This window comes from Colius striatus, chromosome 6 (genome assembly GCF_028858725.1).
Source record: "Colius striatus isolate bColStr4 chromosome 6, bColStr4.1.hap1, whole genome shotgun sequence".
Taxonomy (NCBI): Eukaryota; Metazoa; Chordata; class Aves; order Coliiformes; family Coliidae; genus Colius; species Colius striatus.
This window is the reverse complement of record NC_084764.1, coordinates 43,707,759-43,731,785: the sequence shown is the minus strand read 5'-3', so window position 1 is coordinate 43,731,785 and position 24,027 is coordinate 43,707,759. Positions and strand designations below refer to the sequence as shown.

The window sequence follows — 24,027 nt, the reverse complement described above, 5'->3', positions numbered from 1 at the left end:
TATACACACACAACACATACACTGGGTATAGAGGGGAAGGTGGATATTGTGTGATGAAAGAAACTACCCTGCCTTTCGAAAGGCACTTCTTTTCCTAATTTCAATGGACCTAATAGTGCATGAAAATCGAGGAGGACCCTTTCCCAACCCAGAAGTGGAACGATTTTGATAAGCACAAGACAGAAAAGGAACGGTAAGCCCAGCATTAGAGAGCAGAGCTCTCGGCAGCACTTTCCTCCCTCCCCCTGTGCAAATGCTCATGGATTAACATGGCAGAGGGAGGAGGGGAGTGGCTGGGGACAGTTTGTCTGATACGAGATAACCGCTGCTAGTCAAATTGCACTTTTAATTGCACTGGCCAATAAAAAAATACAACAACAACTTGCTACAGAAGTTAATTTGAATGAAAATAGAAGACACACCCCACAAGCTGCTTTCCACGATCAGGTATTGATTTCCCTCACCCTCCCGTGCAAGTGGCACAGAAAAGCCAGCGGTTTGTAGACTTGCGTTGCCCATTTTCGTCAGGATCGGTCTGGAGACCCCATCCTTGTCCCTCCCCCGCCCCGAGCAACAGCAATGCCTCGCCCGAACCGTGCAGAGTAGCTGGCTGGAGCCTCGTGTGACAAGCAGGGGAAAAAGCTGTCCGACTTCCCCTTTTGTTTCCTCCCCTTGTCCCTGGCCCACGCTCCTTCCCAGTTTTTGGGAGCGCCGCCTCGGTGCTTGTGACCAGGCGGGAGGCACGCTGCAGGATTAGCCTCGGGGAGGCCACAACACGCGTGGATGGATGCCACCCCGACCCGGAAAGCCCCATCTCCCGGCGGCAGCCACGTGGGGAGCGTTTCTGTGCCGTGCCAGGCCTCGGCGGGGGCAGGGGCTCCGCGGCCCGGCCGCCACACCGCCCGGCCCGGCCGCGGAGCCATGTGCGGGGCCGCCGCGAGCCGCGGATAGTCGGGGCGCCGGGTCTGGGCCCCAGAAGCGGACCTGGGCTGGGCAGAATCCCTCGAGGGGAAAGGGGGAGCTGAGGAGTCAAACTTGAGAGGACCGCGGGGTGACCACGGCCGAGGCCGGGGCACGCGTTTCAGGGACGGCGGGAGCAAGCCCGCGGCAGCCCCGAGCCGGCTTTAACCCTGCCCGTGCGGTGCCCGCTCCCGTCTGGCCGCTCTCATCCCCTCAGGGCTGCGCTGCGGGGAGGGGCGAACTCGCTCCGCTCTTGGCGCCGCCGCTGTCCCGCGCCCAGCCCCGCTCCGTCCCGCCGCCGCGGGCCGCCGGCGCCCCGGCCCCTCAGAGCAGCCGCCGCCGCCAGCCAGCGCCGTCCCGCGGGAGCCGGGCGCCGAGCCGCAGCACCCCCGAGCGCGGCCCCGGGCAACGGGGGCTTTGTATGCAATCCCATTCAAACCGCGCCGTAACCTTCCGCCGCGGGGCGGAGGGGGGGAAAAGTAGTCCCTCGGCAGCCTCCTCCCTGAGCTGAGCTCACAGCGGACTCCGCTGCCGCCCCCTCGGCGGGCCGTGCCGAGCCGAGCCGGGCCGGGCCGGGCTCCGGCGGGGGCGTGCGAATCCGCCTCTCGCCACGCTCCGCTCGGCGCAGCCCTCAGCACAGAGGTATCGCGGGGCGGAGACATCGCGGAGCCCTCACACGTACGGCCCGGCGGTACGCCTCTACCTAACCCAGCAAACGGAAGCACCGGGCCGCCGCGATGGACAGCGGCCGCCGCCCAATGGGCAGGCGGGCTGGCCTCCCAAAATGTAGGCTTAGCCAATGGCGAGGGGCGGGAGCGGGGAGGGGGCGGCGCCTGCCGCGGGCAGCAGCGCAGGTTGAACGGAGTCCCAGCGCAGGGCTGGGATGAACCTCAAAGTTCGGGGCGCTCGCGGCGGGGGATGTAGCAGCGCCAGCGCCGCCGCGCACCGGCCCGCCCCGGCTCCCGCCCGCCCTCGGCGCCTCCCCCGGCCCCCCTCCGCAGTTTTTAAACTCTGATCCTCCCCCCTCTTCCCTTCTTCTCCACACCCCCCCCCCCCCCCACCTCCTCCCCCTTCCTCCCCTAAATGCCAGCCATGATCGAGAAGGGCCCGGAGGTCTCGGGGAAACGGCGGGGCAGGAACCACAACGCCGCCGGCACCAATAATAACAATAACGGCGGCAGCAAAAGTTTATCCACCGCCCCCAACGGCAACAGCAGCGGCAACTCCTGGGAGGAAGGGAGCTCGGGGTCCTCCAGCGATGAGGAGCACGGTGAGGAGCGGAGGGGGTGGCGGTGTGTGGTAACTGGAGGCGGGCGGCGGTGTGTGGGGAGCGGGGGGGGGAGGTAGGGGCCGGGCGGGCCCACGCGGGTAACGCTTCTCCCTCTGCCTCCCGCAGCTGGCGGCGGTATGAGGGTCGGGCCGCAGTACCAGGCGGTGGTCCCCGATTTTGACCCCGGTAAGTCTTCATTATAATTTAAGAAGAGGGATGGTGACCCCTCCTCCTATTGCTTTGGACCCCCCTCCATGAGCGGAGCCCCTCCACCCCCCCACCCCCCCGGGCTCCGCTCATGGGGAGGGGGGTCCAAAAATAATCACCCCTATTCGCTTCCCCAAAAACCTATAGCAAGAACAAGGACACCCCTCCTCCTTCCCCCCCAACACACACGCTGTCGATGCTTTCCAGAGGGCGCTTTGCAAGCAGGGAGGAACAGGGAAGCTGGCAGGGCTGGAGGAGGCAGGAGATGGCAGTTGGGTGGTTTTTCTTCTTCTTTCTTTCTTTCTTTCTTTCTTTTTTCTGTTTGATTTAATCTCTCTTTTTTTTTTTTTCTTTCACTCCCTTGTGGACTCATGTGTATGTGTGGGCTTGGTGGTAGGGGTGAAACTAAAAGGCAGCAAGTTGTAAATGTGTTGGTTTGGGTTTTTTACCCCCCCCCCCCCGAAGGTATTTAAGAAGCGTCTTGGGTCTGTATTTTAATTTTCCTCTCTCTTCCTAAGAAGCTGCTCGCCTCCCCCCTCCCCCCCAAAAATAATGTTTCACATTCCAGCTCTTCTGCTGCGGTTCTTTGTAAGCTAATTTAAAGTGGTATGGAAGCAAATTTTGAGCAAACAAAGGAATTGGGGGCTGTGCTGAAAGGCAGGTGCTGGAAGCACGTTAGTACTGATGTATCTCAGTGTATAGAAAGACAGGCTGTTGACCTCCTTAGTTTGAAATCTAAGCAATGTTGGGGCTTTTTTTTTTTTTGGTATTGTTCCTTTGTAAGTGGAGGTTGGAGCTAGCAAAACCCCACCTCCTGTCTGGAGATCCTAGCATTTGGAGTTGTCCCTTTGCCCAGCCCAAACTTAATTGAATCCTCTGCACCTCTCGCCTTAAAACAAAAAGGATGATGTGGAAAGCCACGGTGTTTCCTTACTGAATAGTCCTGAGAGTTACTATTGTGTGGATTCAGGAAAAAGGTTTCTTGTGGGTTGTCCACAGATTAATATATTGGATGCCTTTTAATAAATATGTATGTTTGTTCTTAACTGTTAGGGGAGAGCAAAGAGGATTTTCTCTTAAGTTCATTATTGTGGGTTTTTTTTGTTTTACAGTCATTTTTTCCCCACTTCTTCCTCCCTTTAATTTCCATGACAAAATAAGATGCACGATCTTGGCACATGGGAACTCCATTTCTTGGTTGATCAGGAGCAGGAAGTGAGGGGCGGGAGGAGGAGGAGGAAAAAAAGTGGGGTGGAGGGAGGGAGAGCTGTTAGTTAGGCAGCAGTTGACACTGTTTTTCAATCTGGAGGTCAAATGCAGCATTTCTGTAGCACACAGCGTGCATCACGCTGGCTATTAGCCAGGTATCACAACAATACTTGGGGCTTTTTGGTCACCCCTGTGAATTAACCTCTCTTGTGCAATTCTTTTCACTAACATAATAGATGGGGAGGAAAATACTATCTACCCCTTCCTCACTGTTATGTGCTCGGTTATACATTGTTCTGGTTTTAACTTAGACGTACAGTGACCTATACAAAGGTTATTTCTGTGCTGTGTGGAGTGGAAGGGGAAGTGTGTGATGTGGAGAAACAGTTTTTTTCCTGACTAACATATACACTAACACAGCATCAGCAGGAGCTCTTGTTTGAGTGCACACTGTTACATAGCCAGCTCTTGCTAGACTCACCCATGATCAGTCTTCTGATGACCTGGATGGGCAACAGCTCTTCCTTTACTGGACTCTCTTTTTCCTTTTAAAAGAGGTGCAGTTTTTAGTTAACAAGTCTGAGGTGAACTTTTTGTCTGCTTGTGCACTGAAGATTTGGTATCCTGGCCTGTGGAATTACCCAGAAAGAATTTTGCAATCCACTGTTGTTCCCTGATTTCTGTGATCTCTTCTCAGTCCTAAAGGCTAAATAGCCACATTGTGTTCATTTGTTATGCCTCTTTTCTCTCCCCGTTGAAGAAAACAAGACCTTAAGTAAGCCTAACTTGCTGCACTAAGACCTTTTAACTCAAATTGTAAAGTTGTTCTGTCTCACTGGTAGTTTCAAAGTGAAATTGATGGACTAGTGTTGTCAGAGTGCACACATGCTGCATCTGTTTCTCATTGGGGTTTTTAAGGGCTTGTATTTTGTTGTTTGACTGAAGGTTCCTAAAACTTGGCGATTGTTTGGTGACGGGTTGTGGAGGCTTTCACCTTCAGATTAGCTGGCTGGTAAAATACAGAGGGCTCATGCTGGCTGCTCTAGCTGTGTCTGAGGGGAAAATGGTACAGACCAGGCCTTGTGTGTATACTTGTGTTTTAACTTAAAGCTCAATTATACCTCTGTTTGGGCTGAGGTATATCTGGAGCTGATGGTTCTTACGTGGGTGTACCCTTGTCCCTATTCATAGGGGCAGAGAAAGCACTGGACTTTTCACTTCTCAGGCACATGAAAGCTGTAGCCAGGAGAAATACAATCAGGAAAGGCTTTCTGAAATCTTTCTCTGTGAGACTGTGGAGAAGAGATGAGCAAGGCAGTGGTGGGATGTTGGTCTGGGTTTCATGAATTAAGTAGCCAGAGAAGGGTGGAAAAAGTACCATGTGGTATGGCCTGAAAGTGGAGAGAGTGGCTCCTCAGTGATTGCCTAGGTTAAGAGAGGTGAAGGAAGGGACCTCAGCACCTTCAGGTTAGCACAAGGGAGGATAGAGAGAGCTCATCTCTCCCTTGTTTGAGCAGAGGATGAGGAGAAAGGCTTGTGCTGCTTTGGTTTTGCTTCAATCTTAGATCCAGAAAATAAGAAGTTCTCGTGGATTCAGATATCTTGCTGCTAGTTTTTAATACCCCTTGTGGCTAAAACTTGCTGTGGCATTGGCCAAGGAAGGGCCTGATGTGATTCTTGGAGTGTAGAAATGCCTGTGGCCTGCATGTGCTGTAGGAAGTGGTCCTTAGCTCTCAGCTCCTTTGCTAAACCTCTCTGATGGCAAGGCCCATTGCATGTGCTGGCAGAGCTTATGGGTTCTTTGCCAAAGTTAATGTTGCTGTCTGTCTTACCTATCCCAGTCTCCTCCTGCTTTGAGAAAGTAAGTTCTCAGTGTCTTGATCTCACTTCTTTTATTCTCTTAAAAACTTAGCACCTCTGTTATTGCTGGTATGGTACTTACACCTCTTGTCGTGTGTATAAGAACAGTTGTGCAGCAAAGGCAAGGCTTTTACAGAGCCAACGTGATCATGAAACAAGCTGATTCAGCTAGGGAGAGGAACAGGCAAAACCTTTTGGGCTGAAAATCCCATTCTAGAGCTCAACTCTAATCAGTAAAACTTGCACTTCAGCCTTGTTTCACTGTTTGGCCTTGATTTCAAAGATGCCATGTTGAAAATTGCTCTTATCTCTCCTATTTCTTCTCGTACCAGAGCTCAGAGTCAAATATTTGCCAGCCAGAAATTCTGTGTGTTAAACAAAGGCGAGTATCAGTAGGTCAGCACTTCTTGTGAGTTTTTGGTCTGAGATAGTGAAGGTTTTGAAGAGAGGAAAACTATTATGGTTATTTTAATCCATACAAATGAAACCCACACGTCCTTTTAATGGAGAAACTCAGTGGAAGGAAACATTGCATATCCTAAAGCTAAATAAAACCCTGTCATGTGAGGAAGCACTGATACAGTGTTTGACCATTTTACTTGTTGCTTATTTATGCCATTGGGACATTCAAAACAGGGGGAAGAAAACATTAGTGAGCACTTTAGTACAGCCAGTGAATTTAAATAAAGATTGAAGCTTCCATAATTATGTGAAATAACTCTCCCAAGAGAATGATCTCTCACATATTTGAGGCAGGTGAGCTTTTCTTTACCCCTTGTAGCACTACAACTTCAGATTTCTTCATTAGTTGCCATGTCTTGTGCCTTTAGACATCAGTTGGGTTGCTCATCTTTGGGAAGCAGCTTCTGGGGCTGTTTCCAGTGGAAAGAGACGAGCCAAAGCTGGTTTTGCCTAGTGCCTCATGTAGAGATCCAAAGTTGGAGCATTTGTCGGTTGGGAGACTTCAATCCCTTGTTACAATGCTGCTCTCTTCTCAGTTTTCTACTGCTGTACAGTTAAAAGCAAAAATGGTGGAAGGAAATGCTTGGTAATGCTTTCACCTCTAGGCAATGAAAAGCATACTGGGAGGTGCTCACTGTCAGAATGTCACTAATCCTTGAGGAGGTCCTTCTGTGGTCCACACTGTTAGCTGTGCTCTGCACAAACACCTGATAATCCCTGACTGCCTCTTGTGGCCAAGACTGTTGTTTCAGTGTTACCAACAAAACCCCCAGAAACTGACAACCCTTTTCAATGTAGTCAGAAACTCCTGTCGGTGTAGTAGTTTCTAAGAGGAGTGGGAGGGGAAAAAAGGAAGTGTCTGCTGTGTCTGATCTGGAATGCCTGGTAGGGAAGTGGTGGCGTGGCTGAGTCTCAGGGGAGGAAGCTGGTGCATCCATCCATCCAAACTCTGGCTGTTAAAATGCACCTGCCCTCTGTTTATAATCAAAGGTGAAAGTATAATAATGGAACAGCCCCTGAGTGCTTTATTCCTCTAGTATAGCTGTGTGTCTGGTGATTGTGAAGGCCAGATTTCATTAGGTTCTGTCTTCTGGGTTCTTGGTAGGAGCACCTATTGACCTACACAGCAGGGGCTGGAACCCTTTAACAAGAGGGTGTTAAAAGCCTTCTTGGACTCTGCAAGTCCAATTCACAGCCAGCTAGTTTTATTTCTTTGTTTCCAAATAGACCTCCTAATAGTTTGCAAATAGTCTGAGAACCCCATGACTGTAAGAGAAAATGGTGTTTAGGTAAAGGGTGTTCATCAGGTGTGTGTGTGGGGGGTAAGAAGTGTGCTCTTCAGGTGAGACTTTGGCATCTCCATCTAAGCAGGTGGAAAAATCAAAACCAAGCTCATGAAACTGGAAATACTGGTATCATGGAAAGCTATCTGATCTCAAGTGGCACTGCCTTAAACACAACAGGCAGAAACTCAGTGCCACAGTCTCTGAGTTATGGAGAATGTTTGCTCTAATCACAAATACCAAACCATGATATCCTAATGCCCAGTGTGTTTGGGCTGCCAGAGGCTGCCTAGTATCCTGATAAACGAGCTGTGCCTCACTCCTTTCACTGTTGTCCAAGGAGACTCCAACAAGAGTGTGTTTTCCCGATTAGCTGGTGGAAAATGTAGGTTCTGTGAGTTTTCCCTTTAACTGGCTGGTGGGAAAAGAGGAACATTACCCTCCCTAGTTGTGGTCTGCTCAGCCCCTTACTCCCTCCTGGGCTGTGTTTGTCTTGTCCTTCTCCTTCCCCAAGTCACAACCTCTCAGCATGTGCTATGCAGATGAGAAGGTCCTCAATAGGCACTCCAGCAACAGCTGCTGCCGAAACCTTGCTTTTTTGGCTGTCTCAACCCCATAGATATCCCCTGGGGAAGGAGGGAAATTACCTCTGCCACGTCCTTACTGCCCTGGCAGCTCTGCTGGTATGTGGGTGAGTCTGTGTCATCTTGTGCTGTCACCAGTATGTACTGCTGGTCCAGTCCTCATGGCAGAAGAGGATGCAGTCCCACTACTCCCACATTAGGAGAACACAGCTGACTTGTAGATGGTAACAGTTTATCTTTCTTGGAGAAAAAGCGAGTAGTGCTCAAGTTGGAAACTTTATTGTCCGTATCTCTGGCACCTCAGCAGGAGCACAGCTGTTGATTTGGTGCCGTACCTTTCTTACCTCTGGCTTGCTCACCCAAGGGAGACCGTTTTTAAGCCTGTGTAGGTCAGTAGTTAGCTTTTATCTGATCTGTTCACTTGTCCTGGGAAGGGGTGCAGAAGCTGCTGGTGGTTAGTAAAGCTCCTGCTTCACCTTATTCCAAGGCATGGGTTTGGACTTTTCTCTCTATTCAGGTAGTACCCAGCACATCTTTCTCAAACCTTAATACTCTAGTAAACAAACAAGTCTCAGTGCAGCCAGAGCCTGTGGCTTCCTTCCCTACCTGGCACATGCATTGTTTGTATGGGAAGGTAATAGCTGTCTCATATACTGACAAATATATTAATGACTGGACTGGAATGAGTACCAGGTAGAGTGACTACTTTGTTCTTCATAGCTGCTTCCTGCTGCTTAATGAGTTGCTCTTAAAACTCTTGTTTTCAGCCCTAGTTAGATCTGTGACTTGGCCAAGTGAAGGCTTAGAGCTCCCTGTGATTAGTCATTATAATTAGCTCGGAAATCTTGGCCTCTGTGTTCAAGACACGCTGTATAATGCGGCTTACGGTGGGCTCTAGTCCTGTCACATACCTAGGCAGCAGTGTGAATGACAATGCTTTTGCTGGACATACCTATGTGGGGGGTTTTTTAACTGTGTTGTAGCTTTAATATACAGTTTGTTAATATGCACCAGGCAGGTAAATCTCAAGTAACTGGCTTCTCAGAAGCTTGTGCTTAGTGCTAGTCCCCACTTCCCTCGGACAGAGCGATTCCTGGTCGTGGCCAAGGCCCGTCTCACCCATTCCAGATGTAAGATAAAATTGGCACGTGGTGGTTAGCAGCTGATGGAGTCTAGACATCAACTCAGAATTAAAACTTTGGGGCAGTTAGGGCATGCTCCCTTCCTAGGAAATCTGTACCTCTTTCTGTGCTGGATGACCTTGTCGTTTGAGGCTTTGACTTGACAAGGTGACAAGATGAGCAATCCCATGTCCTTAAGTGCTTAAATTTGAAAGAACAGTCTGAGTTTTCTGTCTTGAAAATGCAAAGTCCGCTTTGTAAACTAAACTTGGCCTTAAATAATGCTTTTGTAAGGAATGTACCATTAGGTGTGTCTCTCTAAATGTTACAAGCTTTTAATTTATACTTCCATATGACAGTTTTGACTCCTCTGTGCTTTTCAAAAGTGCAAGAGAATGTGCTCAGCCTTAGTGAAGGCAGGGAAAGTTCCTCCAGCGTATCCTAGAACTGGGCTGCTTGTGTGCTCCTCTCACTGTTTGGTTTGCAGTGTGACAGGCTATGATAGGACTGCCTTTGTGTTATAGATCAAACTCAACATGTTTGCTTCACTTCTCATGTAAGGGTTTGAGACAAAACAAGTGAGTTTAACCTACCTTTCCAGGTAGCTTCAAAAATTCAGCTCTATGCAGCATCTTGCTCGCTGAACTTCGTGAAGGAAGTATTGGTAAATGTTGCCTCTTTGAGGGGAGGAGGCTGCAGCACTGTGATAAAATTGCAAAAATCCCCTCATAGGAGGAAATTCTAGCCTAAGCTTCCCCCTTCAGCCCTGTCCTTTCATGCAGGTACCTCTAGGGGACATCTCATATGTACTCTGTGTGTGTAACTAGATATATCTAGGAAAATATTCCCCAGCCCCATTAGGGGCAGGAGGATAAGGTGGTGAGTTTTTTTGTCCTTGAAGTCATTTCATCTTCCTTGCTACCTCCCTTATCTCTGCACCTTTCACCTGGATGGATTTCACTTATCACTTATGTTTTTAGGATAATGACAGTTTGTTTTTGTAATGTAATTGTCTAGTTGGAGGAGTCTGGCCACGTGGCTGCCTGTCACAGCTTTTCGGCTCTCTGATAACCTTTCATGATAGTGTATTTCTGTACTTTCAGATGACCACATGTCTTTCAGGTTGGGGTTTAGTTCATGTAGAGACTTTGCTTTGAAAGTTGGGTATTGAAAATAATTATTAGTGTATGTGACCTTGACTTGGTGTCCTTCTAGACCAAGTATGAAAGCACAACGTGACAAATGTGTAATCATAGTTGTGGCTTCTGGGTTCAGAAATCCCTAAGGAAGATGTATAAACAAGGCCTGCACGCAGGGGCACGATGCCTGCCCTCCCCTCCCCTCCTAACTGGTCCCTGGGGAGGGCACAGAATGCTTCTAGTTCCATAGGGGGATCGAGGATGGATAAATGCTGAGAAAACCTTTCCTGAGTAGGAAATGGCCTCTCTCTTGAAGAACTGAAGCAGCAGGACTGGGGAAATCTGGCTTACATAACGGCATTGCTTTTAATGCAACTCTTCGCTTGCAGCTTGCATTGAAATGTTGAGTTTTTTCTCCCCCCTCTGACTTGCCACCTTCTTTGGGGGTCTAAACTCATCCCTCTAGGCTCATCAGTGACACCAGTTTAAGTTTTGGCCACACTGGAATAGTGATGGAGGATTTTTCACCTCGTCTCCACCCTGTGTTGAAAGTTAGCTGCCCTGCATAGCATACATCACTGGCTGGAGTGGTGTGTAGTTCTGCATTTAGGTTGCCAGCAGCTGTGTAAGAAGCTGAAAGTGCCACATCTGTAATCTAAGGGGTGGGGTTTTTTTTTTGTGCTAAATGGTTCAGACGCTCTGTAGATACCAGTGTGCACGTCTGTTCTCCCGGCTGACATCTTCCCATCCCTAGCAGGGGCTGCTCTGTGTGCTTCAGAGAGGAGTATATGGCTGTAAAAGCAGGCAGGCTTACCAGGTGTAGCATTCATACTTACTCAGTATTGTTTTCTGTCTGGGAATCTTAAAGATGTCCCTCCTGGGACCCTTGTGCTGATCAGTGCAGCTGCCACTGCAGTGTTCATGACAGTAGCCATGGGAACACAAGTAGGATGATACAAGTTTAAAACTCCAACTTGTTGCTAGGCAGACCCAGATCAATGAGTGGATTAAGTAGTCTTAACAACAACAAAAAAACCCCTCCCTTGATCTGATATTCTACCTCTTTTGTGGAGAAAGACAACTCTGCTCGCTGCAAGTTCTAGGTCTTTGTCTTTAGGCTGGCAGAATGAAACCAGCCCCAAAAGGGTGCCTTGCCACCAGCCAGCTTTGGGGGAAACTCTCTTGTACATCTGAATGAGTTATGTGGTGGCTGGGTGAACAGGAGTTTTTAGCAGGTAGGTTTTGACACAGCCTTTTCTTAAAGACCAAGTGGTGCAAAGTAGAGCGATACCCCATGTGATGCAAACCCCTTGCGCTGCTCATCTTCTCTGAAAGTTGTAGCCTGCATTAAAATAGATACTGCTGAAAGTGACACACACTCCAAACAAAGGTCATGGGCTTAAAATATCACCAGATCACTTCTAAACTCTGTAAAAACTTCAAATTATGACTAAGGTGAGGTGAACAACTTGAAAGCTTACCCTGCTTTTGCACCCTGTTAGTGTTGATGCTGGTATGTGCTGACTGAGCTGCAGCTTGGGCAATCTCCTCTTGATAGGTTGCTTTGTCCATGCTTGTGTTTTGGCACTTCTTGCTCAAGAAGTAAGGGCAGGCTGTTCCCTCACATCATTTTTGTTGTCAATGCCTGACAAATGATGTATAGCAAATTACAGGGGCCTGAAGGGAACTGGAGACCAAACTTTAAGGGAGTGATGGGCCCCGTGTGCTTCTTGAGAGCTGAGCTCCAGCATGCCTTTGTCTCTGCAGCTGTTGGCTTCCTGCGTTACTGCAGTTAATTGGTTGTGCTCTGGCCACTGGTTTAAATGGATCTCTCTTATTTGATAAACATTTGCTGTGCAGTACCTGCCATTCCTGTTGGAATAAGGCCATTTATAGAGATGCTCCCAATTACCACCTGCTCTTTTTCTTTCTTAGCAAAAGTACACGCTTACCTAATTTAAACCCTCCCCAGCAACTGCTTTGAAGTCTTTTCCTATTTTGCGCTTTCTCACTGTTGTCCCCTTCTCCTCTGACCACCCCAACATACTGCAGTTGTCTTTGTGTGTCCTTCCAGAAGTTACCAACTTCTGGAGGGGAAAAAGTACTTCCTTGGTGTGCCCCAAATGTTTTGTAGGCAGCTCTCTTATAAGAAAAGAATGCTTTCCTTTAATATGCCTCATCTTTTTTTGTTGTTATTGTTTCCTAACTTGCTATTTGTGGTTCTCCCACTTTCATTACAATTTGTGTACAGCTTCTAGATCCTATCTGTCCACCCTCTTACCAACCCAGCCCTGCTTGGATTTTGATGCTCATCTCTCTGCTCCTGACCCATGTTTCTCTCTATTTGTCTCTCCAGGAGAGACTTTCTCAGTGCCAGAGCTACACTGCAGTTGTTGTCCCAAGTTTTTCCTCTCAGGCTGCAACAAAGTGGTTGTGATTTTTACTTTGTTATCATTTTGCTCTGTAAGAGAATGAAGTGTAGCAGAACTCTGCCCCTTAACCTATTTTACAACTTGGGTGGCTCTCTGGGTAGGGCTGCTTTTGGAGCATTTAAATAGCAGTGATGTTTTTCCCTTTTCAGGCTTGTTTATCAAAGCTTTTTTTGCATCACTGAAGAGTTTCTGCCTTAGCTTCTCCCATGGAAGCCTCAAGGCACTACTTGCTCTTGTAACAGTAAATGCTTCCCCTGCTTTTGCCTCATAGAGCCACCGTTCTTTGGTCAGAAGCGTTACCCTTGTCCTGAACTGTCACTGCTGTGAGCAAACAGGTGTGTGAGAAAGGGGAGGGAGTTGTTGTCTCCTGCAGACGGGGCTGTCCTGGGGACAGATCAAGTGGCTGGAGCCTCCAGTCAACCCCTGCCTGCTGAGCACTGAGCCCAGGTTACTGTGAGTAACTCTGAAGCCTGTACTAGGAGTAACTTGGAGGGGAGGTCTCCTTGCCTGATTTGTGAATAAAGCAAACCTCAGGGCTGCTGGCTTATCTCAAATATATGGGCAGTGAGTTGGGATGCAGTGAGGATGAGCAAATGCTCTGGAGAGGTTTTCCTCTTTTTGCTATAGACTCAGCCTTGGAGTCATCATTGCGGGTGCTGAGGGGAGCTGGGAGGATACAGCTGTCTCTCATCTAAAGTTCTCATTGCCTCTCTTCTCCTGTTAGGCTTTGTACATGAATTGAGTAACTTAGTGGAGAGGCTTACTGGTGGGAACTTGGTGGCAGAGGGATGACTTTTTCAGAGCTGTCCTCTGGCTTTAGGCCAAGGTTTGAGTTGCTTGGCAAATTGTTTCCTCCTGAGCGTGCTGGCTCTGAGAAGCAGGTCTGCTCTGGGAAGCTGCTGCATTGTGCTCAAGCACATTCTATTCTATGGATGGGGTTTTAGTCCTCTTGATTTGGTCCTTAAGATGGTTTTCCCCTAGATTTGCTTGGGAATGTGAGTGCATGGGATGAGTTTCTTGTATTTCTTGATCAGTTTCAGGTGAAACAGCAAGCTGTCCTCTGTGCTCAGGTCAGATGCTGTCGCTGTGATGCAGAGTAGGCACAAATCCCTCCATCCTGCCAACACTCTGAAAATTGGCAAGTGTCTAGGGGTATGTTTGTGAATTTGGGTAAAAAATTGCTTTTTCTATTGGAGCAGAAGCAAGGGAGGTGTTTCGGTTTGCTCTGGTGCAGCTAATGACTAGGGAACATCTGTGTGTTGGTCCAGGAGCAGGGATGGGCAGCACTTGTTTTGCCCAACAATCCAAGAGTGCTGCTGGTTTGAAAGGATGGATGCATATGGGGGACCTTTATAAGTGTTTCAGCTGTTCAAAGCAAGGGTGAGGAGTCACATTAGGTATCTTTCGTGGTACCCATCTTATTGAAGTTACCTCAGAGGATGAGGGAGAAATAAACACAGAACTTCTTAAACTCGTAATAAGAATAGTTTTAGAGATCATAAGACCAAATAAATGTGATGTCAGGACAAGTAGGCTTGGAAGCAGTCCTTGTGGCTCTGAGGCTTGCTGAGGAGGGTACTGCTTTCGTGTCCTCCTACCTGAGCTCTTGCAAAGAGGCTCTGGGAGCAGACACTGGTCTCTTCTTAAAACCAGCTGTCTCCAGCTCAGTTCAGAGGAATGCTGCTCTGTCTGGTTATCGCTCAGCGGTGGCTGCTGCGTTGCCCAGAGCGATACCTCCCGAGCAGCAGTGTGTCCTTTTGTTCCAGCTCAAGAGAAGGGAACTACTGGGTGCAGTAGCAGTGCTTGCAAAATGATTTCCATGTCTGCTGAGGGAGAGGGTGGGAGTAGATGCGATGGGGTCTCAAAGAGGTGGGTAAGAGACACCTTTCCAGTGACTGTGTAGTACCTGTGTAAAATGCAGCAGATTTAATTCATACTGCCAGAGCTGGGACAGAGCTTGGAGCAGGTGCACACTCAGAGCTTGCTTAAGTTGGATAGGTGCCTGCTGAAATGTTTATCAGCCATCAGAATAAAAGGAAAAGGGTTGTATTGAGCCTTTTAATGATGCATTTTAAAAATAGCTTAGATTTCTAAAATGAGCAGCAGTTACAACCAGGGCTTGAAAAAATGACTTGGTGCTTGCAAGCCACAGTGGGAAACACCTGTGCTGCAACATGCCCTGCAGCAGGAAGGGATAAAATAGTTGGGTGCTCCTTGCTTACTGTGGTGTTTGTTGGCTGTTGCAGCGGGATTCTCTTTGCGTGCTTGGGTTGCCTTCGCACTCTTATTGCTGCCCGGTTCTTGCTCTTTCATCAGCAGAGATAATGTGGCTTGATATCTATATTTCACTGCTGTTGAAGTGACTCTGAGCCTCTGGAGTAGGAAAGAATGAATCTAGTTAGTTTTAGCTCAGTTTTACCCCTGTGAAACTATGGCACACAGTTGAAGCACTGAAGCTGCCTTCAGCCTAAGGAAGACACTACTGCACTAATGTGCTAATTTTATACTCTCACTTGGCAGGTTGCCTTTGTAATCAAAGGGCTGGAAATTTTTCAGTTTGAACAAAATGTTCTAAGTAGCTGTTCTCTAGGTGGAAACGGATTTGATATGGGATACTGCCTTCAAAAGAAATCCATCTTTCTATGTCTTTCTGGGCATATTCTGACTGAAATTCTCTTTCCTAAGTGAAGCTGTGGTCAAAACCTGGGTAAGGTTTACCTGGAGAGTTTCCTTAGCAGTGGTGTATCTTGTCATCTGCAAGGGGGAATGGAGAGGGGGGATGTTTTCAGAAAGTACTTGGAAGTTGTAGGAATGGCAGTAGAATTTGAACAGAAGCATTCTATTAGGTGTCACATTCTCTGTGTTTGGTGAATAACTGTTGTGTGGGTGTGGTAGGGAGCAGGGTCAAACCAGAAAAGACTGTTTTAAGCAAGTTTGGAAGAGAGTGTCCTGGTAAGTGGTATGGTACCTGGCACATGGGGATTGAGCAGCACTTCTCATCAATAGTGTAAAAGTAATTAAAACCCTCTTTTGATGCCCAGGGGGTTTTTGCCCTTTGTTTTACATAATCAGTGAGCACTGACTAAAGAACACAGGTAACTCAACTTCTTCTAACTAAAACGTCCATGGGAGCAGAACAAGCACAGAGCAGTCATGTATTTTTAAGTGATGTGAAATGAAATGTTAACTCAAAGGCCATGGTGTGTTACTAGAAATCTTAAAACAAATGGCTGAGTTGCTTCCAGGCTGTGTCTTTCTGTTGCCTTTGATTCTTTTTTTTTAATAAAGAAGCTTCCAGTGTTCCTGAATCTGGACAGAATTTTAAATACAGTTTTTAATGAGCCTAAGGTTTCAACTTCTGTAATACTGTAATGAGAGCTGGCTGCTAATCTTTGTTGCTTTGAGTTTAAGATGAAACAAAACTCTGTGTACCATATGTTAAAAGGACAAGCCGACTTGACAACAAGAATGTGTTTTGTCTTCTGCGTTTTGGCAAGACTTTGTGTAGTCTTGGAGGGCAACTGTAAGGAGAGAGAAATCAGTGGAGATGCAAGGATGACATGGGTAGGACTTTGCAAGGTCAGCAGAGCTGGAAGATAACTGTGTTAGGGAACAGGACTAACCAAGGAGAGCTGAGAAGTGGCAGTGGGAGGGGAAATCTTAAAAAATACCCCCACCAAAACACAAGAGCAACCAACAAACTCATGCTGGTAATGTCCTCTTCTAAAGATGTTTCACTATTCTTTCTGTTGCTTTATCACTTGATAAATTATATGTATAGTTCAGGTGAGTGCAAGTCTACCCTTTCTACACTTTGGTCTTGAATTCCTGAGATGAGGAGACAAGCAGGCAAGTGGGGTGGTGGTGGAAGGGAAGCTATATTCATCAACAGTATCATACAGCAGCCTTTGACTAATATCTGAAGGCCTGACACATGCACATTGAGCTGAGTGGCTGCTTCTGCCTACAGCAGCTGTTCTTATGTGTGTTAGTGGCTCACATATATGGCTGGCTACTGCTCTGCTAACTTGGCCAAACATGCAGCTTGCCTGGTGATGGGAGAGCCAGAGCAGGCCCATCCTTCCTTTCTCTCCTCCCAGAGGAGGAGAGCTGTGCTTTCTCTCTTCATATGCCCTCTACCAGTCCCACAACTGCTCAGGCCCTTCATCTGAAACTCTTCCTTGCCCTGACTTTTTGTCCAGTTTGCTCAGATGTTCAGGGCTTACATGGTGGGGGTGCAAGTTGTGTTAGGTACCTGCTGTTGTTGCTCTGTCACTTGTGACTTCCTATGAACATCAGCAAAGTGTGATGGTCCCACACTATACCGTTTACTTGGCTGTGCTGGTCTTCATGAAGCTTGATCACTGTGGAGCTAATGAATTATTGTCATAACCTGCAATAACAGCATAGGGGGAATTGCAAGTGGGTGTTTCAGCCATCCTGTCAGTTGTCCTACCTGTCCTTTGAAGCCAGGCAGCATCTCTTTGTAGTGCCATTGAGCCATGGGGACCTCATGTGTGATTACCTTCTGCTGGACTGTAGCAGGCTGCTGCGAATGAGAGAGAGCCGAATGAACTGCTCGCTCTGGGGACTGTGCCTGAGCCAGATGCAGGAAGAGCCAAGCACTGTCAGTCACTGTGCAGGCTGGCACAATGTTCAGCTGAGTAAAACTGCAAGACATGCTTTGTAGGGTCTAGAATCTGAATTCACTTCTGAATGATATCCTCAAGTCTTGTTGCTTCTGTTTAGGCTTGAGTTTTACAGTACAGGTCTTGCTCTTCCATCTCTGTTCTACTCAGTTTAAGTTCTTGGCTAAACACTTGTTTGGTTAAGGGGCCCTTATGGCTTGCTTTGTACCTTTGACCTCTGTTCTTTCCAGACTCCTTGTTTCATTTTTCAGAGGTGGAAATACTATTGCTATCTGCATTCCTACATCTCTCTTAGGCTGGGATAGGCCTTGCCTAACTCGGATCTCCCAGGTCATGCCAATTCCTGTTCCTTGAGCCACACAACAGCTTGACCTCTCCCCTCTGAAAACCATGCCACATGGCAGTCAGGCATGCACTGTTCCTGTGCATTAGGAACAGAATTAGGAGCAGAACTCCCCTCTGCTCTTGGGGTGTTCTTGCTGCAGTAGGTGGTTACCCAGGTGCTGAGTTTGGCCAGGTGTGCCCAGGATCCTCTTCAGTAAGAGCAGGTACTTTGTCCTGTACAGGTATGAGATCCCTGTTTTACTTGGATTGCTGTGCAGTTGCACCCTCTTGTTTCACAGATGTGTCTGTCACACAACTGTAGAATGACAAAGATCTCATCAAAGATGTTTAAGTGGATATTTAACTTGCACTGAGCTGTCTCCATGCAACTACAACTGAGCAGAGTTAGGAGTATGGGCTAGCACTGAGAGAGGTGGTGGGAATAGTGCCTCCAAATAGCCATAAACAGACAGGCCAAAGACAGACAGTGTTAGTGAAGTGAGCGAGGGAATGAAGTAATGATCATGGACAAGCCCTGGAATGAATTGGATGGGCAAGCTGTCAGAATACCAAAAGTGTCCCTTCTGTGTAGATGTCTGACTAAGTGTCAGTGATGGGGAAAAGAGCACGTAGGATGCTGGGATTAGACACTAGCCTTTGAAGGGCTCTCTAGAGCATAGCTGGCGGTGGCTTGTGAAACTGGCTTGATAGTATCCTTACAGGGCTTAGATGTGTGGCAACAAGAGAAGGTGGGCAGTGGCAGGGAAAGAAAAGTAACTTGTTCTCCTCCTTCAGTCATTTGTACTGGGACTAGGGAAAACAAGTGCCTGCAGTGGTCTTGGCTCTCGGGGCTTTCCTCCACACAGAGGAACTTGGGACACTTGTGTGTCACAGACAAAGTAACCACTGTTCTGTTTAGGGCAGGACTTTCAGTGCACAGTTAATCCACGTACTAAGATGAGTAATTAGCACCTCTGCTCTGCATGTGTGTTCTCCATAACTAAGCCTTCATCAGGTTCTTATGTTCCTTATTCTGTTAGTCTCCAGCTGGGTCACCTCTCCTTGCACAATGGAAACTGGACTTGAATGAATGAGTAACCAGCTGGGGAGATGAGCCAGCTTGGTATGCAGATAATGTGGTGGTATTTCTTCACCTTCCTTCCCCTTTTGTCCCAGTGGCTTAAAACCTTGTTCTAAAAACATCCTCCAGTTGACTTTTTTTTTTTTCAAATGGGGAAACAAGCAAAGCTTCTTCCAGTTAGGGAAGGTAAGCTTGGATAGGTTACTTTGCCCTGCAGCAAAGGACAGTGACCTCTGAAGGTAAGAGGTGGTGACAGGGAGAAGACTCTAAAAAGAGCTTGGTTTCATTAAGCAAAGTCACCTAAAATCTTGATGTGTGAGAATAATTTCTGCTTGGCAGAGACTGTGACAGGTGTTTCACCATGGGATACTCAATGATTGACTTCCAGTGTGACCTTGGGCCGAAAGCTGAACCTTGTAGCGTTCACTGGTTTATGTTAAAGCTACCAGTGTTTGTATGGGGATGAGAGTAGAGGGGAACAAGTGTGCATGTATCTGGAGATATTAGAGGAGAACCATCAGCCTGAGCAGAGCTCATGCTTTATGCTGCAATCCCCCCATATGATTTGGTGACAAGTAAGACGGGGAGAGGAGGTGTCAGTATTTGTGATCTGTCTTATTAACAGAGTTGATGCATCTGAAGTCTGGTCTGACCACAGCAGACTAATTCATGTTCTGAGGTAAAACAAGAAGAAATTTTCCTATGTAATCTGTCTTTCAAAAGTCAAAAGAGTTTTCTGGCTGCAGGGTAACTAAGGTGCATTAACTATTCCACTGTGAATTCCTCATGAAGATAGTGTGTTGCTCAGGCTGTACTGGAAAGTAAAGCAGGTGCAGCCAGAACTCAGCTTGCCTGGCCATCTCGGGGAGGAGTCTGCATCTGTGTGCTGGGGGGCAGAGAGAGATATCTCTGTCAGGGAAGGCAGAAGCTAAATTTATACCTTTCCCTTTCAGGCTGCTTGGATGGAGAGATATACAGCAAATAAATTGGGGTTAGACTCTGCGCCAGACCTGTGCTGTGTCTTGTGAGCAGCCTTGATGTCTCAAGGTTTAATTCGTTCCCTTTGCACATAACAGGGCGATGAGGATGCTGGGCTGTGTGTGTAAAGGCATACTGCTCTGTGTTAGCTTAACTTTTACTTCAAGATGCTGGCTAGCTTGCTTGTTCATGCAAGAAAAACTATTCCCAGAGACCAATGGAGTTGTGGAGTCTTCCCCTCTGACTCCTTTGGCATCATCTCTGTTTCTGGAATGTCACTTATGCAGGTAAAGCCTGGCATGGTGGAGCAGCCACAGCCCTGGAGCAGGTGAATTAACTCAGGAGAAACCCTCTTCTCCCTTAAACAAAGGATTTTGGAGAGTGTTTCTTGGCAGTTGTCACAGAAAAAAGGATGGAAGTGAAATTTCACCAGAGGGTTTCTGAGAATCCAGCTACGTGTCCCCTGAAAACGTGGGAGGGGAATACAAGCTATTGGAGAAGGTAGGGAAGCTCTTGAGGGTAGTGTGTCCTGGCATGCTGGATTCAAGCAAGTGCCTGAAGCCCAGAATTTCCCACACTCAAAAGGCCTCCTCTACTGCAAAAGCTGTAGAAGAGGATGCCAAGTGATGCCGATAGAAGCATGTTCATTTCTCTCGAGCTCCTCTCTAGCCGCCTGCCTAAATAAACACCCTCTGTATCAGTCACACTGTGTCTCATGCCTCTGAGATAATCTTCCCCACAATGATGTAAAATAGGAAATGAATTCCAAATCCTTATTAAATGACATCTCCAGCACTGTCCCCTGCTCAGCAGTGAGAGGACAGCTGGTCTGTGGAGACACCATGACATTGGTCACTTGTCCAGGTGCACGGTAGCCAGAGGGTGCTGAGTGCCTGCTGCATCCATCAGAAGTCCCTGGTAGTGGAGCTCAGGTTTGTTCCAGCTTGCCCTGAGCAAGATGCATCTGCACAACACGGGAGTGCTAGTTGTTTGGAGGTGTTAACAGAACTTGTGTTCAGTCAGCTCTTGGCAGGGAGAGAGTAAAAGCAGGTCCTAAATATGCTGTGGTTTGTGAAAACCATGGTCTATTGGATAGTGAAGTTATCATCCCAGGCTCAGTTATAATGTAGCCTTAGGGCACCATGAGGGGAATAGGCTCTTGTTACTCTGACATGGAGGCATGATTTAAGGAGATCCATCTATGGAGTTGAAGTCCTCCTGGTGACCTGCTTTACCATGAAGAGATGCTATCATGACGTGGACAAGTAGAAGCTGGCCTGAGGCTATGCCCAAATATGCCTTGCTGTAGTTTGACATGTGTGTTAGGACAGCTGGGTACACAGGTGAGCTGAGAAGAGGGTAAGAGGTCAGAGTACCTACAAAGGCTATCTTTCTCCTGGATATAGCAGCCAAATGGCCATTGTTTTAATCAGCACCTTGTAGCAATGGGTTGTGGAGAGGAGAATAAAGCAAACACTGGCTCAGCAAGCTGCTTGCTAGTGTGCACTCAGGTGCTTTGAAAATGTATGTCTTTAAGGTGTATTACCAGCTATGCAGAGTGTTTTGTGTCTCAGAGAAACTGGTCTGTAGTTGTGCTTTGGTTATTGTAAGACTTTTCACAGGAGGTCTGTCACACTAATATTAATCATCCATCCATCTAGTGACAAAAATCCTTGCTACCTATTCCTGGAAACTTGCTTTTGAATTGTCAGAATGTGAGTTCTTTGGTGGGCCAAGCAGCAAGGCTGAAGTATGTTGTGCTGGCATGATCCCTGCTTGGCTTGGCGTGTGCAAGGAGGCCTGGATGGAGCCCCTGGGTTTGGGAGCAGTTGCTGGAAGCCAGGCTGCCTGCTGCTTGTGTGTTCTCAGCTATGAAGTTTTAGGCTTTTAAGCAAATGATCTTTCTTGGTAATTGGTCCAGGAGCTTAGAAGACAGAGGTGTACAGGACCATGTTCTGCTGTAGAGCTGCTTGTAGGTGAGCAGAGAGCGATGTTGGTGGTGTTTTGAGGGGAATCCTTGAGGCCCATCATTCTAAAGCACACTTGTGACTGGCTCTGATCAAAGGCTTGCAGGGTGACTCTGGTGCTAGTTTGCAAAGCTGTTTCCTCGTGGTTTTATCAATTCCAGCTTTAAAAATAAGCTTGGAGTCATTGCTGTGTGCAGGCTTGTGATGGTGGTATACACTGTTAACTCATCTTTGAGATGGAGCTGTGGGTCAGCTACTGGCAGGCAGAAATACCTCCTGTGTGACCAGCAAATCCCCTCCTTCCATCAGCAGAACCTCCTGATGGAGGGTGCAGTATAGCTGTACAGAGCACAGCTCTGCCAAATTGCAGGGTACATACTGGGAATGCTCTGAGTGTGGGTTTTTATGTAACTGCTGTGGAGTGAATCCATGAACTTCAGAGGATAAGTACCACGAGCCAGAGCCCACCTAGGTCAGTGGAACGAGTTCCTTTGGATCAGAGGGCTGTAGGATTGGCCTTGTATTGCCACTTCTCCTCTCTTTCTCAATTTATGATGTGAAAGTGGGGTGTTTTTTCTTCTCCTCTCCTTTTTGATTTTTGTGTAGCTGGTTTTAATCCACAGTCCTAGCACCTGTGATTCTCCAAATTGCCAAGAGACTTGATTAAAGCTTAGCAACATGATACAATCTTCTAGGAGCTTGTATGATAAGAACAACCAGATTCCTAAAACCTAAATGTCCTACCTTCATTTGTTTAGCTTTTAGTTTTAATAGGTGTCTCCAGTGATCTCTTTCAGGTAGTTCACCTGCTGCAGAGGTAAGACTTGCTGTCCTGAGCTTTTCAGAATCACTTCTGCCTTCCTGACTGCCAGAGGCTTTGTGCTTGGCACCTGCTGTTGCAGTGCCTGGTTAGAAGTGACTGATGTGGCACACGAGGAAGGGTGAACTGGGGAAGTAGGGGAGAAGACTTGTATCTGAAACTGCAAAGGCAAGGTAGCCTTCTTTTACTGCTAGTAGCTTTCTTTCTGGTTCACTAATTTATTCCTTCATTTTCCTGTGCCTTAGTCTTTCAAATCCTGCTAGAAAAGGATAAGCATAGATGCAGTTTACCGTGTTCTGAAGTCTAACAGAGATAGATCAGTAGCTTCTCTGTAACTAACTTCTCCTCGTGAACTACTGCTTTTTGTTCTTGGGTTTTCCAGAAGATCTTGCTGACTTGCATCAAAACAGGAAGCCTGCAGTGCTGTAAATAACTGGGTGGTTCAAGGTTTGTTTTTTTCCATCCAACACTTTACCAGTCAGAGTTAAAATTCCTTTTATTGACATCAGTTGTACTGAGCTAGGGCAAGACTTTTTCTCACCCATCAAGTTTCATTATGGAGAAATATGTGGGATTTAAGAGTGGGGTTGGTCCTGCCTTGCCCCTTCTGTTGTATTTTGGCAGTATTCCCTACAAAGGTACTGTAAGTCAAGACACTGCAGAATGCCAGAGCATCCTTGGACTCAGCCTGAAGACTGCTGTCTGTAGGAAATGGAAGACTTAGTTCAGCAGCCTCTGAGGACAAGCACACCAGATGGACATAGAAGATTAGAGTTTCCTGGTTAAGTTCTGCTGCTGAATTGACTCAGTTATACCAGTATAACCATAAAGCAGCCTTCTTCCCCTGCAAGTGTAGGCATAGTGTGGTGTGACTACTTTTTCACTGATGACTGCACATTTTAACTTGCTCTTATCTTCTGTACCCATACAGAGATTTGGGTTATATCATGACTGCCTCTGCTTGAGGTAGCAGCTATAGGTAAGCTGACTGTACTCTGCAGTGAGGTGACGGGTATAAGCTTCAGGAACTCCTTTTGATAGCTCAGGCATATGGGTATAGTCCTCCTGCTAAGTTCTTTTAGTAGTTTAGGTAAAGCTTAAGCTGTGTAGCACAACTGTGTCTACAGGTCCGCAGAGATGTAGAGTTCTGACTTGCTTTGTCCGTACTAAAAAGCTTTTCCTGTTTGAGTTGAGCAAGGGTATGAATTTAATCTGCTGTAGTTAAAGCTATGTAACCCTTACAGAGGAACTCCAGACAGTTGTTTCTTTCCCTTTCCTTTCTTCTCCTTCCCAATGAGGTCTCCTATTCAGAAAAGGATTTTGTGAAACCTTAAATGATGTTTGGGAAGCTTCAGACTTTCCTAGGTAGGCAAAGGCATCTGGGCATCACTCTGAGGCTGTGAGCCCAAGGACACCTTGTCCTGCTGGAGTGAATGGCTTCTGCTCTTTGCCATTTTATGACAAACCATTGTATTGAAATTTCACTTGAACATCGTTTTTTAATCATGATTTTAACCTTGCCAGAACCATTTTATGGTTCTGATATCTAGGTCTCTGGAAAGGCCCGTGTCTCAAGCAAAAGGAATGTAGCTATCCTTGCCCAGGTAACTGACCTGGTACTGGTGTCTGCTTCTATTAGCACTGGAACTGGATGGGCAAATGCTGTTGGAGTCCATGCAGG

General features: G+C 47.3%; 1 protein-coding gene across 2 annotated transcripts in view; it reads left to right on the top strand.

Moving 5' to 3' along the window:
* The first annotated feature begins 1,819 nt into the window (after positions 1 to 1,819).
* RCOR1 (REST corepressor 1) overlaps positions 1,820 to 24,027 on the top strand; it is an 85,566-nt gene continuing 63,358 nt past the window's right edge. For both annotated transcript variants that reach the window (XM_061998023.1, XM_061998022.1), the window contains exons 1-2: positions 1,820 to 2,230; positions 2,357 to 2,416. In XM_061998023.1, the coding sequence (XP_061854007.1) occupies positions 2,044 to 2,230; positions 2,357 to 2,416 (247 nt within the window). In that variant the 5' untranslated portion in view covers positions 1,820 to 2,043. The remainder of the gene's footprint in view (positions 2,231 to 2,356; positions 2,417 to 24,027) is intronic.